The sequence below is a fragment of the Carica papaya genome, chromosome 8 (genome assembly GCF_054855325.1).
Source record: "Carica papaya isolate Zhongbai chromosome 8, ASM5485532v1, whole genome shotgun sequence".
NCBI lineage: Eukaryota > Viridiplantae > Streptophyta > Magnoliopsida > Brassicales > Caricaceae > Carica > Carica papaya.
The window spans coordinates 27,588,297-27,609,577 of NC_142316.1; the positions used below are offsets into that span (position 1 = coordinate 27,588,297).

Below are 21,281 nucleotides of genomic sequence, written 5' to 3' on the forward strand. Positions count from 1 at the left end.
GATAATGGATAACACGTATTTGGTTATTGTTTGATTAGTGTTGGATCTCTCATTATCTATTGCCTCATGTATTTTTTTAAATGATTCTTTTTTTTTTTTTAATTTTTGTAACAATTAGACACCTAATTGCACATGAAAAATAAATATAATTAACCGAGTAACCAATTCCCTTAATTTTTTAAGTAAATACAAAATAATATAATTTATTTTTTATATTTTGATGATTTATTTTAATATATATATATATTAATGTGAGATGGATTAATTATTAATTTTATGTAATACAAATAGTGCATAAAATTACTTGTTTCAGTTTTTTTTTTTAAAAAAAAAAAATTATTGATTTAAAAATTATTTGTAATAAATATTGAAAAATGTTTGAATGTGCGGTTATGTTTATCCAATAAAGTATGGGGCCTGTGATCACTTTTACTTGCAAGACCATGTTACAATCATAATACTCCCGGAAAATGATAGTGGCCCTTTTTGAAATGCCACGTGGCAAGAGGATGTTAGAAGCACTTCTCATTAATCGACGGCTGTGAACCATCCCACATTGACTTAAGGATTACGAGATCAAACGGCTGAGAATTGATTCCGGAAATGCAAGGTCCACTTTTAGCTGTAGGGCAACAAAACGCACATGAGGACACGTGACATTCCAAGCCAACAAGATTGCCATGTCAGCAGCTTGACGGGTAGTACGGATTTCCCATGTGAGCTTCTAATTTTTTGGTGAATTTGTTTTGGGTCCGGATATATCATAATTTATTAGAAAAATTTTAAATTTGATCATGATGACCTCATTAATATAAAATAAATTATTTTATTAAATTAAATTAAACTAATTATTATCGGTGCATAATATATTTATAAAATAAAATGAAGAACATTAAAATTTATTTATTTATTTATTTAAATTTAAACGTAATGATTCAACCAAGATTATTAATTTTGTTTTCATTGTTAGAAAATAAAAATTTTATCAAATGCAAGAAAAAAAAAAGAAAAATTAGTTTTAAATTTTAAATAAAAATAAAAATAATATTTTTTAAAAAAAAAAATGTGCTAACATATATAGCATGTTAGTAATAGGTTAAAAGGTTATATTTTTTTAGAAATTATTTAAATCAAAATTTCATTAATAATAATTAGAAATTAACAGGTATTTTGAAGAAACTACATAAAAAAAATTTAATTTAAAAATTTTAATGTATGATTGCCATCTTCATAGAATTAATTTTAACATTAAAAGATCTGACGTTGATTAATATAATTTTATATGAAAATTTAAGATAATAAAATTAATGAAAATTTTAAAAATAAATTTGTTTGAAGAACAATAATTGGTGAATTAGGAGCTAAGCATCAAAAGGGTATAAATGTGAAAAGAATCCACGCACAAATTGGGGACATTGATCTATTTAATTTATACGCTTGATAAGTACGTAGTAATACGTAAGGAATTAGATTATTCGCCTAATTAATAAATTAAAATACGTAATAATTAATGTGTCGACTAATAATTATAATGGTACCAGCATGTGCCCTATTGATTTGCTTCTTACTCATCATCTTGTACGGCGATTATTCCATAGAATTTACAAAAAAAAAAAAAAAGAAAGAAAGTCAAATCATAAAGAATTGGAAACGTTACAAATTAAGAAATACTATTCCATAGTCTGAAAACAAATAAATAATTCCATAAATTAATAAATTTTGGGTGGTACGCATTGCATGACATCATTTAATTTTCTTTCTTTTTTTTTTTCTTCAAAATTATTTTTTTTAAAAAAATGGGTATTTCAAAATTAAAAATAAGAAAATTACCCATAATAGAAATCGTCCTTGAATTTGTTGTTATATGTGTATAATGCACAAATACAAAAAGGAAGGAAATAGAGAAACATGAAGGGGGGTATGTAGGCATTGTTTGTATGGAGTTAATTGGAAAAAGTTGTGATGTGAAACAAAAATTAAATAGTTTCATTTGATTATGATTGATACAACGACATTGAATTTGTCGTTTTGTCAAGTGTCGGTGTAGTTAGTTAATCACTTCTTGTAACAGTAAATGCCACTCATCATCTCCTACGGCTAATATAAATTTTTATACGTAATAATTCACGTCTTTTTTCAAAAAGGGTAATCAGTAAATAAAATTAAGGTTAAAATGTATAAAATTTAAATGGGCACCAGCTTCAAAGTTTAACCTAACATAGATACTGGTTAATGAATCTTAATTCATCTGTCAGAAGAGCTCAGCTAACGGCTCAAAACTACCAAAACCGGACCCATTAAAACTATCTATTTTCAATATATATATATAATACTAATAATATTATTTTATCATCTTCCTTCCTTTTATAAAAACCCACTTTGGATTATCATACAATTCACCAACTTTGTCTTCAAATCCCGCCTAAACTCAACCAAAAATGGAGATCCCATTCAATTTTCTCATTACCCTTCTTGTTTTAGCTCCAACTTTGGTTTCTTCATCTTCAGCCGTTCAAGATCCGGAACTGGTAGTACAACAAGTACAAGAGTGGGTATCACTCTTCCCTCATTCTATTCATTTGATCAATAAATACTTTAGTTACGCTAACATTATTTCTTGATTAAAACAGAAGCATCAATGCATCGAGGAGGAATCTTGGTTTTTTATCATGCGTAACCGGCAACCCGATTGACGATTGCTGGCGGTGCGACACAAACTGGGAGAAGAACCGGAAGCGCTTGGCTGATTGCGGCATTGGGTTCGGGAAACACGCCATTGGAGGACGAGATGGAAAGATTTATGTAGTGACTGACCCGAGTGACTCCGACCCGGTTAACCCAAAACCAGGGACTCTCCGTCACGCTGTCATCCAAGACGAGCCGCTCTGGATCATCTTCAAACGCGACATGGTGATAAAGCTGAAGCAGGAGCTGCTAATGAACTCGTTTAAGACGATCGACGGGCGCGGAGCCAGTGTCCATATCGCCGGCGGACCATGCATCACCATCCAGTACGTGACTAATATCATCATTCATGGGATAAACATACATGATTGTAAGCGAGGAGGGAATGCTTACGTGCGGGACTCCCCATCGCATTACGGGTGGAGGACTATATCGGACGGTGATGGAGTGTCGATATTTGGAGGGAGTCATGTTTGGGTAGATCACTGTTCTCTGTCGAATTGTAACGACGGGTTGATTGATGCTATTCATGGATCAACGGCTATCACTATATCTAATAATTATATGACTCATCATAACAAGGTCATGCTTTTGGGTCATAGTGATTCATATACCCAAGATAAGAACATGCAGGTCACAATTGCTTTTAACCATTTCGGTGAAGGTCTTGTTCAAAGAATACCCAGGTAAGTTTTTTAATTTAACTTAGTCAATTAATTAGTTAATTAATTAATTACAAACCCATAATTGAATTATATGTAAAAATGCAGATGCAGACATGGGTATTTCCATGTGGTGAACAATGACTATACGCATTGGTTAATGTACGCCATTGGAGGGAGTGCTGCTCCCACAATTAACAGCCAAGGGAATAGGTTTCTTGCTCCCAATAACCAGAACAGCAAAGAGGTTAACCAAATGCAATAAAGAGTTTAAAGTTTAAATTTCTGGGTTTTGAATTAATATAGTAATGATTATATTTCAGGTGACAAAGAGGGAGAATACGTCACAGAGTAAATGGAAGAAGTGGAATTGGAGGTCAGAGGGAGACTTGATGTTAAACGGTGCGTTTTTCACGCCATCTGGGGCAGGAGCATCTTCAAGCTATGCAAAAGCTTCGAGTCTCAGTGCCAGATCCTCTTCACTAGTCACCTCCATTACAGCAGGGGCTGGTGCGCTTAAATGCTGGAAAGGCTCGCGCTGTTAAATTTAACTAAAACACACAATGAATAAAACACCACCCATCATTATACATAAATATAACTATTAAGGGATTTTACCCTTTCATTTTAGGAGGAGGATTCAGGTTTCTGTAAAGTAATTCCTCATTTTCAACTTTATTTTAATTTGTACAACCCTATGTCTCCTCTGTTTCTTAGAGGGCACCATTAGTGGGGCTCAGAAGAAGCAAGTGTTGATGAGTAGTGAATTAATTATATTTAATGCTCAATATGACCTGAACTTAATACATCACATTCATCTATACTCCTGCTTTGTTCTTGTCAGAGGTGACTTTTGTTCACATGGGGTCATGGGTGGTTTTTCAACTTCAATACAAAATGCTTTCTAATTCTTTGCTTCTGCCATAGTAAAGATAAGAAATTTAATTCGGCTACATGTTTTGTCTGCTTGACAAAAGTGGATAGATCTCTGCTTGAAAATGGGTTTGAGTGGTAAATAGCTATATATAATTCAGAGATATGAGACAGCCAATGCAATGCGTTCTATTCATTTTTTGAAAAATGAAACCTCCTGTCTCTGACAACTTCATCCTCTTGCCGCCATTAATGAATCTTCATCACTCCCTCATGATCTACAACACCCCTGCTTGCCTCCATCCCATTCATAAATGCCTCTTACAACGTCGGCAACTTGGTTTTCTATTAATACCTCTTGTCACTATACACTTACTCTCTTTTCAAACTTGGTTTCACACACAATTTACCGTGTGAACATTCTTCATTCTTTATTGATGATCCATTATTAGTCTCTAAATCAAAATAAAAATGGAAATTAACAAGGGAAGCAAGCATAGTAAATTGTCCCTTAAAACAAACAACTAAGCAAAAGAGAGAATTAGCCATAAAGCTAAATCATGGGTTTGATTAATTACTGTCATGCTAATCCTCATCATGTTAATGGAGGACTAGCTGATTACATAATCCATTCAAGAGCATCTCATGAGTACAGCTGTAAGATAAGAATGGTTGAAGAGACAACATGATGAAAAGAGCAGGGAAATCTTTTTTTACATACAAAGAATCCTCTTTTTCTTCCTATAATTGAGTCCCTCACCTATTATCAAACCCATCAACACCTAAAATACAAAAAGATTAAAGAAATGGGAAGCTTGTAATAGAATTTCCACATTATTAAAAGGGACAGAGAGGGCCACTGTCCTTCATTGGGCTGTGGCTCCCAGCTGCATGTTTCGGAATTAGGGCGTGGCCATCTCAAAGTCTAAAACGACAAGCATATGTCAAATTAAATCCAACTACTAATGTCAAGTGCAATCAACTTAATAATTGCAACCCTCCCACATACTAACAAACTTGACAAACTCTAGCATGAGGCAACTCTTACGGGGCAGGCTTGGTTTATCACTTTCAGCTATCTGTCTGAATACATAATTAGCGTACTTACGAGCCAGCCTGTGCCTCCCCAATTCATCATGCTTGACACCTAGTCAAAACAACACTATGAGGAGATAATCATCTTAACATTGCGACCAGCAGGACTTTTTAAGTTGGGTTAGGGTCATTTTATATCTTATCAAGAATGAAGCAGTACAGAACAAGTTCCCTTTCCGGTTGATATGGAGAGTGAATGCCCCCAATAATTGGTTTCTTTGCTGGGAAGTAGATTGTTGATGTATTTTGACCATCAACAAGAGGAAAAATTTTGGTGAACAAGTGTCATCTCTGTAAGAGAGTGGAAGAGACTTGTGATCATATCTTACTACAATGTCCCCTAGTGCATCATTTCTGGTATACATCATATGAGTTGTTAGGCATCAGCACGAACATTGTTATCCACCTAACTATGTTTTGAGTGGCATAGAAAGAAAATAATAGGAGAGCGTTTTGAGGGGTAGAAAATATCGTTAATAAGGTTAAAGCAAGATACTAGCAAACATTGACAGGTAATGCTTTGCATTCCATGGAAAATGTAGATAACCTTATTGATTGTTTGATTAACATGTAAAGATCTTTTGTACATGAGTTTTACCCCCTTGGTGCATATATTTCATGAATGCACTGTACATTTTCTCAGAAAAAAAAAAAAAAAAAAACCATTGCAGTGTCCTAAATACAGACATGTTCTATGGTTTTTTCGCAAGGCAAAAATAAACAAGGAAATTTCACTAAAATTCATCCCCAAATAATCCTGAGATTTTACATTGTTTTCCAACCAACATTCAAATAAACTACATAGATAAGGAAAGCATTAACTATTTATCAAATAGTGTGACAGACAAAACCAACTACCACACTTCCCATAAAAGTGTAATCATAACAGAGATCAAATAAACCACAAAAAATTATCAAAATTTCTAATACAGATTCCATCATTGTCCTTAACCGTAAGCCACACCAAGCCACAAACATCGAAGTTCAATTTTGTTGAACCAGAGCTACGAAAAGAACCTCGCCAGACTTCAGTATTCAGATGGGGAGATTACATCGTCAATCTTTAAAATCATCTTGACAACTTGTGTTGCCAGCAGGATCTGCTGCTGCTTCCCAATAAGAGTCTCAAAAACATTTTGCTCACGCATGTCATTAGTGCCAACATCATTGCAATCAATTCCATGATATGGATTGTTCTCCTGTATAACGAAGTTAAACTAAAAATCAATACCATCATGCGTAGATGCATTAAAATTTAAACAACACTAGGTAGTAGTGTACATGAGATAGATAAATACAGAAACCAGAGAGGGAGGGAGGGAAGAACTAAAATTGACGGAAATAGCACTTTTATCCCATTACTTTAATTTGCTGAGATTTAACAGCTGATAGAGTCTCAATAGGCTGCAAACCACTATTCTCCGCAAGGGCCATTGGAATAGAATCTAAAGCTTCTCCAAAGGCCCTGATAGCATACTGCATATATAAAAATAACAATCAATACAAATTCATCATATGAAAGAAGAAAGTGTAAATTCACAGACATATGTGCAGTTACCTGCTCAACACCTGGGTATCTGTCTGCAGCTGTGTCAACAGCAATTGAACAAGAAATTTCGGCTGATCCACCGCCATATACAATAGAATTGTTGCGAATGAGATTCCTAGCCACACAAAGTGCATCATGGAGACTTCGCTTTGTCTCCTCTATCATCATTTTGTTACCTAATAAATATAGAATAAAGAATATTGTATCAGACACCCAAGTGCCTTAAGAACAATTCCTTTGTTCAGAAAATTATAATAGTGATTAGAAATTATAACAGAAATACAGCATGGATACTCCCCCCACCCCCCCAAATGTGTGGATTAACATGGTTCCTCTTTGAAGGTTAAGTACAATCAACAATAGCATTGAGGCTAAAACAAATAGCTAGGGGGCATGTTTTACATGTAACTTGAGAAAAAAAAAGAATAAGATAGTCTACCAACAACTAATAAGCAACTGCATTAAACAAAACATCATAGACACATAGAACAGCATCTTGGGGTTTGACAAAAAGCAGATAATATTTAATGGAGTCCATTTTCACAATTGCCAAGGAAACGAAAACTGTGAACTTTCTTCACGATGCAACTATAAATATCCTTTATATCAGTTCCTAAAAAAGATTATTTATATCTTGGAACAACCAAAAAACGGAAATTGGCATAATCATTGAGATAAATTGGACAAGACAGCAAAAAGCATCATCAACCAACACTAATTAGCCAAAACTAAAATAGAGAAAATAAAGGGCAATAACAGTGGCAAGAAAAATACAAATCTACCTCCACGAATAAATATGGTGACAGCCCTTGAATTTGCACAATGCTCAATGTATATCATACGATCTTTTGTTGTACCAAAAGACTTTTCTCGGACCAAGCCAGCCTAGAAAGAGAATAAGAAATTGGAACTGCAGTGTTATTTTTCCATCCGGAAGCTATATGAGAACATAACTTAGAGTGTTAGTAGACTTTTAGATTAGAAGACACCAAAGAGAACTAGTGAAGTTATTTATAATGCAAATTGCAGTTACTTAGTTGAATGCAATTTATTTCTAAATGCCTCTTCCATGGAGTCATATCATTGTCACTAATAGTACTCCCTTTCATTAGACAAATTAAGATAAGGCAAACATGTAAATGACATAATGTAAATTTTGAGAAAAAAAGAAGATAAAGACAGACAGGAAATTAACAGCATATACCTTGCCCAGCTTCTCTGGTGTCAACTCCTGGAACCTTGGCACAATTCTTCCACCTTGAAAGACAGATGCAATTACTTCATTAATTAAAAATACAAATTCAAGTTAGCAGCAACAACCTAAACACAACCCACCAAATGTGTATGTAATGACAGCATTTTAGTAATATAAAAATGTGCAGACCTGTGGCTATTGCTATTAGTTCCATCTCTACGCCACCAACCCATCTGACAGCAGGCAAGTTTCTGTGCATTAATAAATGATTTGCCTCATCATCAAACCCCCACTGGCAGATAACCAAGGTAGCACCCACATCCTACAAACCAAAATAGTAACAATTGTGAACATAAAAAAAGATCAAAAACAAAAAATTCACTAAAAATCCAAATGGTATCCAACATTCAAGATCCCTTGCCCCAATATAACTCTTCTTTTTTTTGAGAATTTGGTTTGGGAATTTACTAAAATCTCCTCCAACACTGTTAGAAATGAATGAAGAAAAATAACTTTTAAATCTTCGAGATAGTATAAGCAAAACGCTTTAGAATCTGCAATATTTTAAAGTAGAGATTGACCTTGCATTTTTGGACCATGTCATCAAAATACTTTTGCTCTTGCTGACGTAAAGTCTGGAACTTCTCAACTGTATCAATATCCACCTTATGTTTAGTTTTTGGCTTGGGTGGCTCAAAAGGGCATGTCAATATAGCAATTTTGGCATCTTCAATTTGCTTTGGCATCTGCGGATGACTAATATCCTTGTCAACAACAATTCCATAAATTAGTTCTGTATCTTCCAACTTTCCACCTACTTTTCCCTCCACTTTAATTAAATCTAGATTAACATCTTTCCTTTCCAAATCTGCAACAGCAAGAACTGCTTTCACAGCAATCTCAGCTAAATTGTGTTTGCACCTATTCACACTGCAACATAAAGATTAAATTACAGAATGATGTAAGCATATCAGTAAAATAGTAAATCATGCAAAAGGCTCAAACAGCCTCTGAAAAACATGCTCCAGGGCTTTAAGGGACCACAATCACTCCTATGGAACATGAAATTTAGCAAAACACTATGACCAATATTACCATCAGATTAAAAAATGGGCATAGCTTTATTTAGAACATGTCATTAAATAATTCAAAACATAAGATAAAGACGACATGGATATGAAGTTAAAGCTCAGTGCAAGAAAACTGACATCTTTGAGGATAAAGTGGTCATGCAAGTTTGAACCAAGGGCTCTATATTTGTCACTGAAAAATCAAACTTCTGAGCTATACGCTCCAAATGTTCAACGGCTATTCTAGAAGCCATTTCATAGCCCTCTGCAACCCGAATGGGATGGATCCCCCGTTCTAACAATCTTTCAGCCTGCTCCAAAAGTGCACCAGCCATGACAACAACACCAGTTGTTCCGTCACCAATTTCATAATCCTGACTCCGTGATAGTTCAACCATCAGCTTTGCAATCTGATTATCAACATCCATTTGCTCCAAGATTGTTGCACCATCATTTGCTGGCAATACAAAGATATAAAAAGAGAGCAAAGCCATAGAAGCAGTTCAGAAAAGGATAACACATTTTTTTCATATATAGTACACAGGAAACAAGCAGCAACCACAACAGACATATCAGAGGCAAAAGTTACAATGTACAATCAATATCAAGTTTTACAAGAACCACGGTCTCTTCCTCATTTTGTTACCAAGAGATTCCAGAAGTTGCCTACTAATATTATCAGTTACTTCTTCCTCATTTTGTTATCAAGAGATTCCAGAAGTTGCTTACTAATACTACCAGTTACTTCAAATCAGAAATCAGGCGTTTCACATAAACAGTCGGTCGGTATTGAGAAAGTACAGAAAATTCTGAAGACGATACACATATAGAACTTTTGCAGGTATTCCATAAAGGTCTGCCCCAGTTAAAGATGATAAGTAGAAGATAATCCTACTAAAAACTCCACTAATTAATTCAGTAGAAACATCAAAACAATGAACATACCATTTCACACTTGACAAAAACCAAGTAATCTACCTCATGAACCCTAAACAGATCTCTTTCTTTTTCTCCATTTACATACTAAAGAGATCCATTGATAAACTGAACAGCAGCCAAGAAAGAAACAAAATAAACAACCAGCAAATGAAATAAAAGAGCACAATCAAAAGCAGAGAGTGAAGAAACGAACTTATTGTGACGTCGCCGTCGGGGCTCTGAAGCATCTTGTCCATTCCCTTGGGGCCGAGAGAGGTGCGGAGGACGCGAGCCACTGCTTTCCCACCGGAAATGTTGGCTTTCTGGGCATCGAGACCCCTGAGTCTCGTCTTCTGCTCTTGCTCTTTAAGAATGATAAACGGCCTACCGAACTCATCGAACGCTAACGCCATTTCTCTTGTTTTTTAGTCTTCTTACTCCGTTCTACAGCTAAGAATTGTTTCCAGTACAAGATCTCTGCCCCTACCGGTTCAATCTTCCCTCCGCATCAGTTTAACAAAATCTCAAATGAGATGAAGAAGAGTGTAGAAGCTGTTGCCGGGTGGTGACGGTCTCTACTGGTTCGCTCCTCTCCCTTTTTTGAAAGCCCTAACTAAGTGTCTCCTTCGTAATTATGGTGAAGTAATAGCCATTTTTGGGCTTCAGTTTAAAAAGCCCAGGCCCACCTAAATAACGGAAATTTTCAATTGCTCTACTACCGTTGAATTAATTTTAACATTAAGATAAAATTAATGTTATTTACAGTTGAATTAATTTTTTAAAACTATAAATTGCAATTAATTAATCTCTAAGACAGTAAAATATGATGGCAATTTGATGAAGCACATTAATATTTTTAAGATTAGTTAAAACTAAAATTAAATGATAGTATTTACCATTAAAGCAAAGTTACTTGGCAATTTGTTAGATAACGTTAAAACTTATCCATCCCTTATTATAAAAATTATATTTTTGTGTGTATATTGTGCCAAGTTATCAATTTAGGATTATTTATTAGTTTAATGATTGATATTTTTTTTCTTTATAAAAAATTGTAGATTCAAATTGAATTATACATTTTATATTTTACACTAATAAACTGTATTATGATTAGTGCATATATATATATTACTTAATTGATAAAATATATAAATTTATAAAAATAATAATAATAATAATCTACTCTAATGATTTAGCAATTGTTATATTTTTTATCACAACAAATTATCAAAATTCTATTTTATAACAACAATTTATTCCTTTATAAATACACATGTTCAATTTTTAACTATCTTTTAATTATTTAAGAAACGAAAAGTCAACATTCAAATGCCTTATTTCCACCACCTTGTCAAGACTTGTAAAAAGTACTTTGTTTTCTAGATTTACTTACTCTAAAAGTTTTGTTTATGTTCTTTGTTATTTGAAATTTTTTTGTAAATAAATCATATAGAAATATTACAATCAATTGGCTCTTTATGACTTTAAGAAGTGAAGAATTGAGAGATTTTCATGTCTTTATTTGATTATAAGCATTTAGTGGTATTTGTCATAAGAAAAGAATATTGCTGCAGGGGAGAAACTCACTTGACCAATTGTTTAGAATTAGAGATCAAAGCTATAGAAGACTTTAAAAAAGTCTTCAGGATCCCAGGTTATCATCATGGCAAGGCAACAACCATTGTCAACGGTATGTAGTTGTTTGCAGCAACATTTATGGAGTTGTCATTACCATCAATCTCCACGACTGATATTCGATAAGTTGTTAACTATCAATCAGTAATGTGTTCAGCGGAGAGATAAATCCTTCACTGCTAAAACTTGAGTCCTTACAATATATGGACTTGAGCTTCTACATATTTGAGAGTATTTAAATTCAAAACTTTTTAGGATTGATAAGAAACATGGTTTATCTTATTTTATCAAATGATGGCTATAGTGGTGAAATTCAGTCAAATCTTGGAAACCTTTCCACATTGCAATAATGTTTATTATGAAATTTCTACTTTTAGTATTCTAAATCTCGAATGGTTGATTGGTCTGATTCTTCTGAAATGTCTTGAGACGTGCGAATTGGTCTTTATTTGGTAAGGATCTGACTTCCTCAGGGTACTCAACATGTTTTCATCTCTAAATGAGTTACACCTTTTAGGTTATAACCTATCAAGTTCCATTTCAACCCTTAGTATTCTTAATCTAACAAAATTTTCTGATATAAATCTTAATTCTAATATGTTCAATTCTAAGTTCCCAAATTAGCTTACGAGTATTAGTACTATAACACATATTGATTTAAGCTTTAGCAAACTAAATAGAAGAATCTCTCTTGGTTTTGGTGAATTATTAAACTTGTAGCACTTGAATCTTACTAAAAACTCTAATCTCTTTATCAGTTGCTTACAGTTATTAAGTGGAAGCTGGAAAAAGATAAAGGTTCTCAATCTAGCATTAAATAAAATGCATGGTAAACTTCCTACTTCAATTGGAAACCTAATATTTCTGACAAATTTGATATATTTGACAACAATATTGAGTGTGGCATTCCGAACTCTACTCGTAGGCTTTGCATGTAAAAGAAGTTTGATTTGTCAAGTAATAACTTGATGGCGGCTTGCTTGAGAGACTCAAAAGGAATAGAAGATTATGCTTTCAACAGTTTTTTGCCTAGTCTTATGTACTTGAGCTTAAGCAATAATTATTTGACAAGTGATTTACCATAATGGTTTGGTAAGCTTTGATATCTTGTGGAACTAAACTTGAACTACAACTTGCTCACAAACTGAAGATCAATCTCTCGAGTACACTAAAATTCTTTCACTTGTCACTTGCATTGATCTCTCAAGCAACAAATTTGTTGGAGATTTTTTCAAAGAGATACAAAACTCTCTAGATTCATGATTTTGAACCTATCAAAAAATCATATCACAAGCCAAATTCCTTCAAACATTACAAAAATTGCATCAATTGTCTTCTCTTGGCCTCTCAGGCAATAAGCTCTTTAGTGAGACCCCTTCAAACTTGTTACCCCTATCATTAGGTTACTTAAATTTATCCAACAGTAATTTGTGGGGCATGTGACAAAATTTAGTGAATCATCATTTGTTAGAAAATGTTGGCATATGCGGTGAGCCACTATTTGTAAAATGCAAAGATAAGAGTTTGAGCGATGGAGGAAATGTTGAGGATGGTTGAGATGATGAACTGATTGACAAATGGTTTTACTTGAGCATAGGGGGTGGGATCTGCAGCAGAGATTTAGGTTCCCATGTTCATTTTAGCACTTGAATATTGAAACAATATCTATTTTAGTTCTGTGGATAAAACTGTTGAACTATTTTAGTTCTGTGGATAAAACTGTTGAAGCATCTTGCTTGAGAAACAGAAAAAAATATCAGTCATCAAACCTAGAGGGGAGCATTATTCTATTAAAATTGAAAACAGAAGGCTAAGCATAAATAAATAAATAAACACAAACAATAACAAAAATAAATCTGAACCAAATACCACCAAATCAAAATTAAATTATTATTATTTTTTTAGTCTTAATAATATATTTTATTAATAAAAAGTTAAAAGTGGAGACTAATTTTATCAGAAATTATTAATAGAATCTGTGATTAATATAATTTATAATGTTCAACAGAAAGAAAAAAAAAAAAGACCCCACAAATTTCACTAAAATTAGCAAAGCAAACAGAAAGGCAGGAATCAATAATCATGAAACCAAAGAGGGGAAATATAAAAATAGAAGGAAAAAACAATTTTTAATTTGGGAATGGTGATGTTCACACATTTCCCCGTCCCTCAAGATAGCCAACCCTATTTTTACCCCAAACCAAACACTATATAAAACCTCCAACGTATTTCCCTTCCCTCACCATCTGCCCCTGTTCCATCTCCTGCAGTACTCTTTTCTCTACTTGGGTTTAGAGAAGTACTGCATCAAATTTCTTTCCAACTTTTAATTCAACACTTCATAACAATGGCACGCAAGTTCATTCTTGTTGCTCTCATGTTGGTAGCCATTGTTGCCTTTGTATCTGCTGATACATCTGAACCTGCAGAGGATGTCGGGGCCACTGCGGCAGAGGCACCCATCGACCCTGATCACATTGGAACAACTGATAATGATGCAGCCTCTCCTGGTGCTGCGGTTGCCGGCCCCCTTAGCAGTGAATCTGCCTTTGCCGCCACTCCAGCAGAGACACCCAACAGCGGTGTGGCTGCTCTCCACCTCTCTGCAGCTGCAGTTGTTGGAGTGTCTGCCGTCGCTGCCTCCTTCTTGTTCTAAGCTTGCTGGGTGCATCAATCAACACCCTTACCCTTCCCTCTTTGTATTTACATGAGTGGCTTAATTAGAGAAGAGATAAGAATATGCTATTCATGTTCATTTGTAATGGTTGTTTTGTTTCTACTTTATTGACAACCTGACTCTTTTTTCTTTCTCATACTCTTTTAATTTGAATAACACTTTGGAAAAGAAATTGCAGAATGGATTTTCAGTCTTTTTCACTCTTCTCATTCAAATGTATGTCTGCATGTATTTGTGCACGTACTATATCATTATAATGATATCTTAAAATTATCTTCCATCTCTGTTATCCTTCTCTTTCTGCAACTTAATCTCTGTTTACTCAGATTTAGGACCAAGAAATCTGACAATACTGAATTCCTAGTGCAAACTCCAGGATGAGGTTGCTCGTGTAGATATGAATAAAAATTTAAGCCTACTGAAAACATCAAATAAAACTTTTATAGACAAGAAAGGAGATCCAAACAGGTACAAGGAAAATTAGTTACAAAGACAGACCCCGAACTTAAAACCAGAGCAGCAGTGACAGGCAAATACAAAATAAACCCAAACTTAAAACCCTGTCGAGTCTGCCAAATCAAGAATACAGCAGCTATCCATAATCATCTCTTTAACCCAGCTACTTCTTCAAAAACATAATTATCTTTTTTTCTGTCTGAAGTTAAAAATACAAAATAATAACCAAAAAACAAAAGAGGCAGAGAAATAGAGAGAGAGAGAGAGAGAGAGAGAGAGAGAGAGAGAACTATGCTAATGACTATTTACAGCAGCAAAATGACTATTTACACGTTGAGCACCTTTTGTTTTTGACCAGTTACAGTCTGAATAGCAACTGTGAATTACATGACTCTAAATTCACTACATGTCATTGTTTATACACATCAGCTACAACAAACAAGGCTCAAAAATCACTAAAAATTTCTTACAAGCTGATTAGCAGACCCACTATAGGCAGAATTAAACAATGAAAAAGGCCATTAAAAATTGTGGACCTATTACACAAGTTCAATTTTAAGCAACAACCTAATACATAAACTCAACTTTATACAAGACACTGTTGATAAACTCAACTTTATACAAGACACTGTTGAAGCATACTTTACAGATTACCGGAATGTGCTCAAAAACAAAAGGTGAAAAACAACATAGTGAAGACTTCCTTTTGCAGACTTGAATGAGTTCAAGACCATTTATCAAAGGAATCCAAATGAAAGCAGTCCACCTAACATTTCTTCCTCCAGGCAACAATACAAGCTGATTCAATCATGACAATACAAAACTTGCCCACTCCACTCCCTGGATGTGATGATAAAAAAGAAAAACCCCCATGTCAATAGACATAGAAATAATATGTGCCAAAGACACCACCTCACAATCTACCTACATCATCCACTATCCACTACTAGTATACAGAAAGAGCATTAAAACATGAATCAACGTGTTAGAAACTCAAATCACCGAATCCTATTAGCACCACCCTTAAATGAATCAACTCCATCTTAGCCGAAGAAAAAAACTTAAATCACTTATTCGAATCCTTCTTCTCAACCCTATAGGCACTACCCTTAAAATTAGACAACAGCATAATCACTCCAATTATCCCCTTTATTCTATGAATCAATTCAGGCATACAGCCATCTAAACAATCATCAGTGAAATGATTTTTCTCGATGGACAGATCTGAAATGGAAGATAAATGCATAAAGATTACACTTATTTTTTTAAAACCTGAAATAGATAAATAAATCATTTTGATATAATTACTAGTATTTAGGAGGCTGCTTTAGGGTTCAATATGTGAGTATGAAGTATATACACATAGGGATAAGAAGAGACCACCAAGAAAAAAAATGGATGAGCAGAGAGGACGGAGGCAGGAGAAAGAACCTCAGAGATCAATTTCTAGCAAAGCCTTAAAACAGAAACTTCCAGTTGAACATTCACAAAAAAATATTACAACCCTTATCGCATCCTAGATCCTCTTAACGGCAATTAATCTAGCCCTTAATCACACTAACCAAAAACAAGTTGGAACATAAAAACCTTGAGTTCTATAACTTCTAAATCTTCTGCATGTAAAGTCTAATCGCACAGTGTGTCTGATACATCCTCCAAACAATTGCAACAGTTTCTAATTTCCCTAAGACTACAAAACTATAAGACAAATGACCACAGAGAGTCATATTAGCAACGAAACTAATATTATTGCTATCACTTGATAACAAATAAACCCATGTTTTCACCGTGGAGGCATACCTTGAGACTACCAGTGACTCTCGTCAAGAGGAATCATTTTCATCACCAGTCCCCACAGATTTCCTATCACCATCTTTCTCATGTAAACTCTATTCTTGACTTCTTTCAACATTCTCTCTTTAAACCAAAAGGAGCCGCATGCTTGAGGAAAAAGTCTACAATAGCTAAGTTTTACATGCATGCAAGTAAATTCTCTTATGGTATATTATCTAAACTTTTACAAGCATATTATAACTTCAAAACCAAACAGAAAGAAATGAAGTGCAAATTAATAAGCATATTAACAAAAAACATGTTTCACTATCAAAAAATATCCAAAATCCACTACTACCAAAAAAGGTGCATGTTAAACATCTTAATAAGGTTAAATAAAAAATGATATCAGAACATAAACCACACAACCTATTAGCTAACACACAAGGATGGAACAAGATAATAATAAAATAAAGCAAGTGAGAAAAAGATATATCACCATGGATCAATATGTTACGCAATTCAAGCAGTAAGAAAGAAGAAGAATAAGATGATGATTATGAGTATTGCATATGTTCCATCAACCAAGGCAAATGAAAAGTATGCAGAATATGAACCGCTAAAACAATCATACAAATCACACAGGTTGCAAGCTTATCAAGATCATAATGCCAAAAGAACATTGTCTTTGAGACAGGATTATGCAGGACGAGTATAAGTGTAGTGGAACTCAGCAGCAGGGTGTCGGAACTTTGCCCCACAAAGAATATCCACATTGATATGCCACTAAACTTTACTGACTGTTTTTCAACACATAGATGTAAAGTATAGCATAGAATATTAGTTTTGTAGAATGCAGTAGAAAATAACAACGATTCTATTAATCCCTCCTATCCACACTATTAGAACTTACTTCTTCCCTCAAGAAGCTCCACTGGTGGACCAAGCACAACAGAGCAACCAAGCAGGCATATTAAGAGTGGAACACAAAGAACGAGAGGAAAGGGTGAATAGCATGATTGTGTCACTCTGATGGCAGGCGTCTCCTCTTCCCATAATCTCCCTCCCTTGATCTAGACTTGTGGTCATCCTCTGGCATTGTTCGAGACCTGCTTCGAGATCTTGAGGAAGTTTGCCCTCTGTCCCAATCGTCCTCATAAGCTGAGTCACGTTCTCTTTGTCGATGGTCATGATAACTATCTTTTTCTCCTCGGTACCTATGCTCCCTCTCAGACCTGTCCCAGTCCTGTCCCCTCTCATCATGATGTCGTCTATCATTGCTCCCTGACCAGTCACGCTCAGAAGCCCGCTCCTTTTCCCGAGAGGCAGCACTCGACCTTCCTCCTTTTTCATGGTTTGCCTCCCCATATCCATAATCAGAAGCACCATCTTCCCCACCATAACTAGACTCCCTTGTTCTTCGACCATGTTCTTCTCCTCCCCATCCACCCATACTTGGGTCAGTCCAAATTCCTGCATGAGGTCCATCCATTCCTGAGGGACCCATCATTCCCATTCCATTAGCACCCATTCCTCTCCCAAAGAAGGCAGGGTTGATGTGTGGAGCAACCCCAGCAAGTCCCATTGCATTAACACCTGGAAATGATGGAAGCATGCCAGGAAAACTAGGACCAGAAAATGCTCCATAACCACCTCCCCGACCCATGAATGTTGGATCAAACCCAGATCCCATCATCCCTTGTGGATGAACTAACCCACCAACAGGACCCCCAAATGTAGGACCTCCGAGGCCTTGCCCATAAGGCCCACCACTAGCACCACTCCCGATGGCAGCAACATTTCCAACCATGTTCTTTGCCCCTGTAACCCCCCTTCCCCTCATCGATCCACCACTCCATGGACCTCTGCTTCCAGCCTGACCACCACGTCCTGAGCCACCCCTTCCATAATTCCTTCCTACATCTCCACCTTGAAAATTCATATTACCACCTCTCCCAATTCCATCATTCATAGGCCTCCTAGGCTGAGACTGGCCTTGATTTTTGTTCAAATAAGAATTTCCTGCATTCTTTAATGTTTGTGGAGGTGCAAAGGCAACAACACATGCTTTCCCATTGAAAACATAACCATTCATTCCCTCTTTGCATGCAACTGCAGCACCTGGATCATAGAATTCTACTTGACAATAACCTTTGGATTTACCACTGGCCCTCTCGTCAAAGAATTTAATCTCCTTGACCCTTCCATATTGGGTCAATACACTCTCAAGCTCCGCATCAGTGGTCCACCAGTGTAATTCTCCAACATAAATCATGGTTGTACCACTCTCTGCCGGTGGTTGGATCTGATTTTCATTTACCATTGGATGATTAACATTTGAATTAATACCCATCTGATTAGTCGATATCTGTCGGACACCTTGAGGACCACCAGTACCAGAATTCTGTAAAGATGCAGGCTCATTCGCAACTTTCCTATCAGGCGGATCACCCCTAATAGTGGGAGGCGCTGGTGTTGATCCCTGAAAACCCATGTTTCTGATTTGGGTATCATGAGGCATTGCTTTTTGTGAAACAGAAGATGCATCTGGGTAATAAGCAGATACCATTTCAGGTCTCTTAACAGCCTGCTGCCCCCCAGCATTATGATACTTCCCTTCAGCTGAAACCCCAGGGATCTTGGATCCTGATGAGCCTCCAGTTTCCAATCTCGGTTCAGGAACATCAGTTTTCTGAGGCTGGGGACCTCCATTGCTCATACCACCAGGCTGGATGGATCCCTCAGTTCGATGCATCTGTAGGAAACCTTCTCCAACATTAACATCATTATACAGATCATCATACTCATCGTCTTCTCCCATCAGCTCTTCATCAGCCAGTGCAGGTATAGTTCCACTTCCTTGGTACTGCATCTTTTGAGCACCTGCGTACTCCTCTTCCTCGAAGTCTATCTGCTCCTCTGCCATTTGATCCATAGAATCTGGCTAAGATGTGCAGAATATAACATGAGTTAAACCTTTTCTCCATTTACATGAAGCCAGAGTCAAAAGCAAAGGAAGTAATTAAATTATCCTTTTGTTCAAACCCCACTGCCACCGTTCCTTGAGACTAAAAATACCGATAAACTAACAAGTGTAATTAAATTTAACACAGATTTAAAATAGAAAAGTTAACATATTAGTATCTACCCACCTACCCATAGCTTATGACATTATGCATCCTGAAAAAGAAAAGAAAAGGGTAAAACACAATTTGAAACTTTAAAAAGCGCTATATGTTGAAATGAAAAGGCTAGAGAAGAGGAAATATCAAACTCCTGAAGGAAGAACAAAGAATATCACTAGAAGAGGAGGGGGATCTTCCTCCAAAGAACAAGATAGAGGACTAAAAATGGCCAAAGCATATAATAAAAGCTCAATACAAAAGGAAAATGATAAAAATGGTAAGTCCTTATATCACAAAATTACCAATTGCCGATGCAAGTTTATCCCAATAAAAAAGATAACCTTAAATGAGTACTTACAAGAACAGCAGGAATCACCAAAGAAGATAGATAAAGACCTTGGTAAACATCTGAACATCTGATGTCCACTTCGTACAACAAAAAAATCAATTCATAATCTAAAAAGGCTCAAAAGAGGAAAGGAAAAACGGAAATCATAAACTTCCAATAGAACTCAAATCATTGCAAGAAAAGTCGAATCTATCGCCAAGAAGTAGAGTAAAAGCAAGATATTCAACGAAAATAACGGAAACATCAATGGAAATGGAAATTACTTAGTCTTCTTCTACTCCGTGAGGATCTTAGCAGCCAGATTAGACGAACCCCCCGATTTTTTGAATTTCTCTCTTGAGTTTAACGAATGGAAGCAGAAGTATAATCAAATCCTTTTTTCTTTTTTCCGTCTAACCATCGTCTTTTCGTTTCTAACTTGCGGTCTCTGCACAGTGAAACCCTTTAGATCAAATCAATGGATCTTCTGATCCATCTGGTAAGAAGTTGAATTAAGTTGATTGCTCTTGGTTTTAGCTTTTGTGTAATTTTTGAGTTTTAACTGTTTGACATTTTGACCCTATTCTTTTTGGTCAGATTATTTGGCCCAATTTTCTTGCAATTGTGCATGAATGTAATTGTGTTTATTATTTTTTTTCTGAAAAACCGGATTGTTTTTTATAAATTAATATTTTATTATTTTTAATACAAGATATTTTAGTTCAACATTCTTATTTTTTAAAATTATTATTTTTGTGTTTTTACACAAAGTTGCTATTTTTATTATTTATCCACACACGGCATATTTGATTTATCATCTATTTTTTAAAAATAAATAAATAAATTAAAATTTATAATATATTTACTCAATTGGTACTTCAAACATATATAAATTTTGTTGACTACGCGAATTCATCTCTCTTATATTGAACATCTATTTTTTAGAACGAAAGTATTTTATTTAATTTTACATCTTTTTTAATGTATTATTTCTAATACATATTGCGGGTAATGTTCGAATATACTGATTATATTTTATATATATGTTATAAATTTTTATTAAATTGTGATATAAAATTCTTAAATTTTTAAATATCATAAGTTTTTAATCTAGTAAATTTGTAAAAAAATCTATTCTTATATTAAATTTATTTTCTTTCTTTTTTTACATTAACAGTAATTTTTTATTTAAAAAAAAAATCATTCATTTCCTCTATTAAGAGAAGCGATACTTATTTAA

The 21,281-nt window shown here is 34.9% G+C and overlaps 4 protein-coding genes across 6 annotated transcripts; 2 read left to right on the top strand and 2 right to left on the bottom strand.

The window, feature by feature from the left end:
• The first annotated feature begins 2,347 nt into the window (after window positions 1–2,347).
• LOC110817192 (Pectate lyase family protein) lies at window positions 2,348–4,168 on the top strand. The gene is made up of 4 exons (XM_022045626.2): window positions 2,348–2,548; window positions 2,631–3,371; window positions 3,456–3,594; window positions 3,671–4,168. Exons 1-4 carry the CDS (start codon window positions 2,439–2,441, stop codon window positions 3,890–3,892), a joined length of 1,212 nt encoding a protein of 403 aa, XP_021901318.1. The 5' UTR covers window positions 2,348–2,438; the 3' UTR covers window positions 3,893–4,168.
• Window positions 4,169–6,032: 1,864 nt separating this feature from the next.
• LOC110817180 (TCP-1/cpn60 chaperonin family protein) lies at window positions 6,033–10,600 on the bottom strand. The gene is made up of 9 exons (XM_088210218.1): window positions 10,262–10,600; window positions 9,268–9,586; window positions 8,641–8,989; window positions 8,249–8,381; window positions 8,069–8,121; window positions 7,647–7,749; window positions 6,874–7,040; window positions 6,678–6,791; window positions 6,033–6,514 (listed from the first exon to the last, which is right to left on the bottom strand). The coding sequence occupies exons 1-9, from the start codon at window positions 10,458–10,460 to the stop codon at window positions 6,344–6,346; spliced, it is 1,608 nt and encodes a 535-aa protein (XP_088066344.1). The 5' UTR covers window positions 10,461–10,600; the 3' UTR covers window positions 6,033–6,343.
• Window positions 10,601–13,927: 3,327 nt separating this feature from the next.
• LOC110817204 (Anther-specific protein agp1-like protein) lies at window positions 13,928–14,543 on the top strand. Its single transcript, XM_022045642.2, has one exon. The coding sequence runs from the start codon at window positions 14,030–14,032 to the stop codon at window positions 14,336–14,338; it is 309 nt and encodes a 102-aa protein (XP_021901334.1). The 5' UTR covers window positions 13,928–14,029; the 3' UTR covers window positions 14,339–14,543.
• A 554-nt stretch (window positions 14,544–15,097) lies between these two features.
• On the bottom strand, window positions 15,098–20,621 carry LOC110817120 (RNA-binding (RRM/RBD/RNP motifs) family protein). Of its 3 annotated transcripts, XR_015813937.1 has the most exons (3): window positions 20,326–20,620; window positions 17,502–19,532; window positions 15,098–15,655 (listed from the first exon to the last, which is right to left on the bottom strand). XR_015813937.1 is itself a non-coding variant. In XM_088209375.1 (2 exons), the coding sequence occupies exon 2, from the start codon at window positions 19,521–19,523 to the stop codon at window positions 17,613–17,615; it is 1,911 nt and encodes a 636-aa protein (XP_088065501.1). In that variant the 5' UTR covers window positions 19,524–19,528; window positions 20,326–20,621; the 3' UTR covers window positions 17,217–17,612. The 3 variants fall into 3 exon arrangements, 2 of the variants coding, with proteins under 2 accessions (XP_088065501.1, XP_088065502.1); XM_088209375.1 differs by lacking the exon at window positions 15,098–15,655 and having other exon boundaries at window positions 17,217–19,528; window positions 20,326–20,621; XM_088209376.1 differs by lacking the exons at window positions 15,098–15,655; window positions 20,326–20,620 and adding an exon at window positions 20,072–20,089 and having other exon boundaries at window positions 17,217–19,532.
• Between the last annotated feature and the right edge of the window lie 660 nt (window positions 20,622–21,281).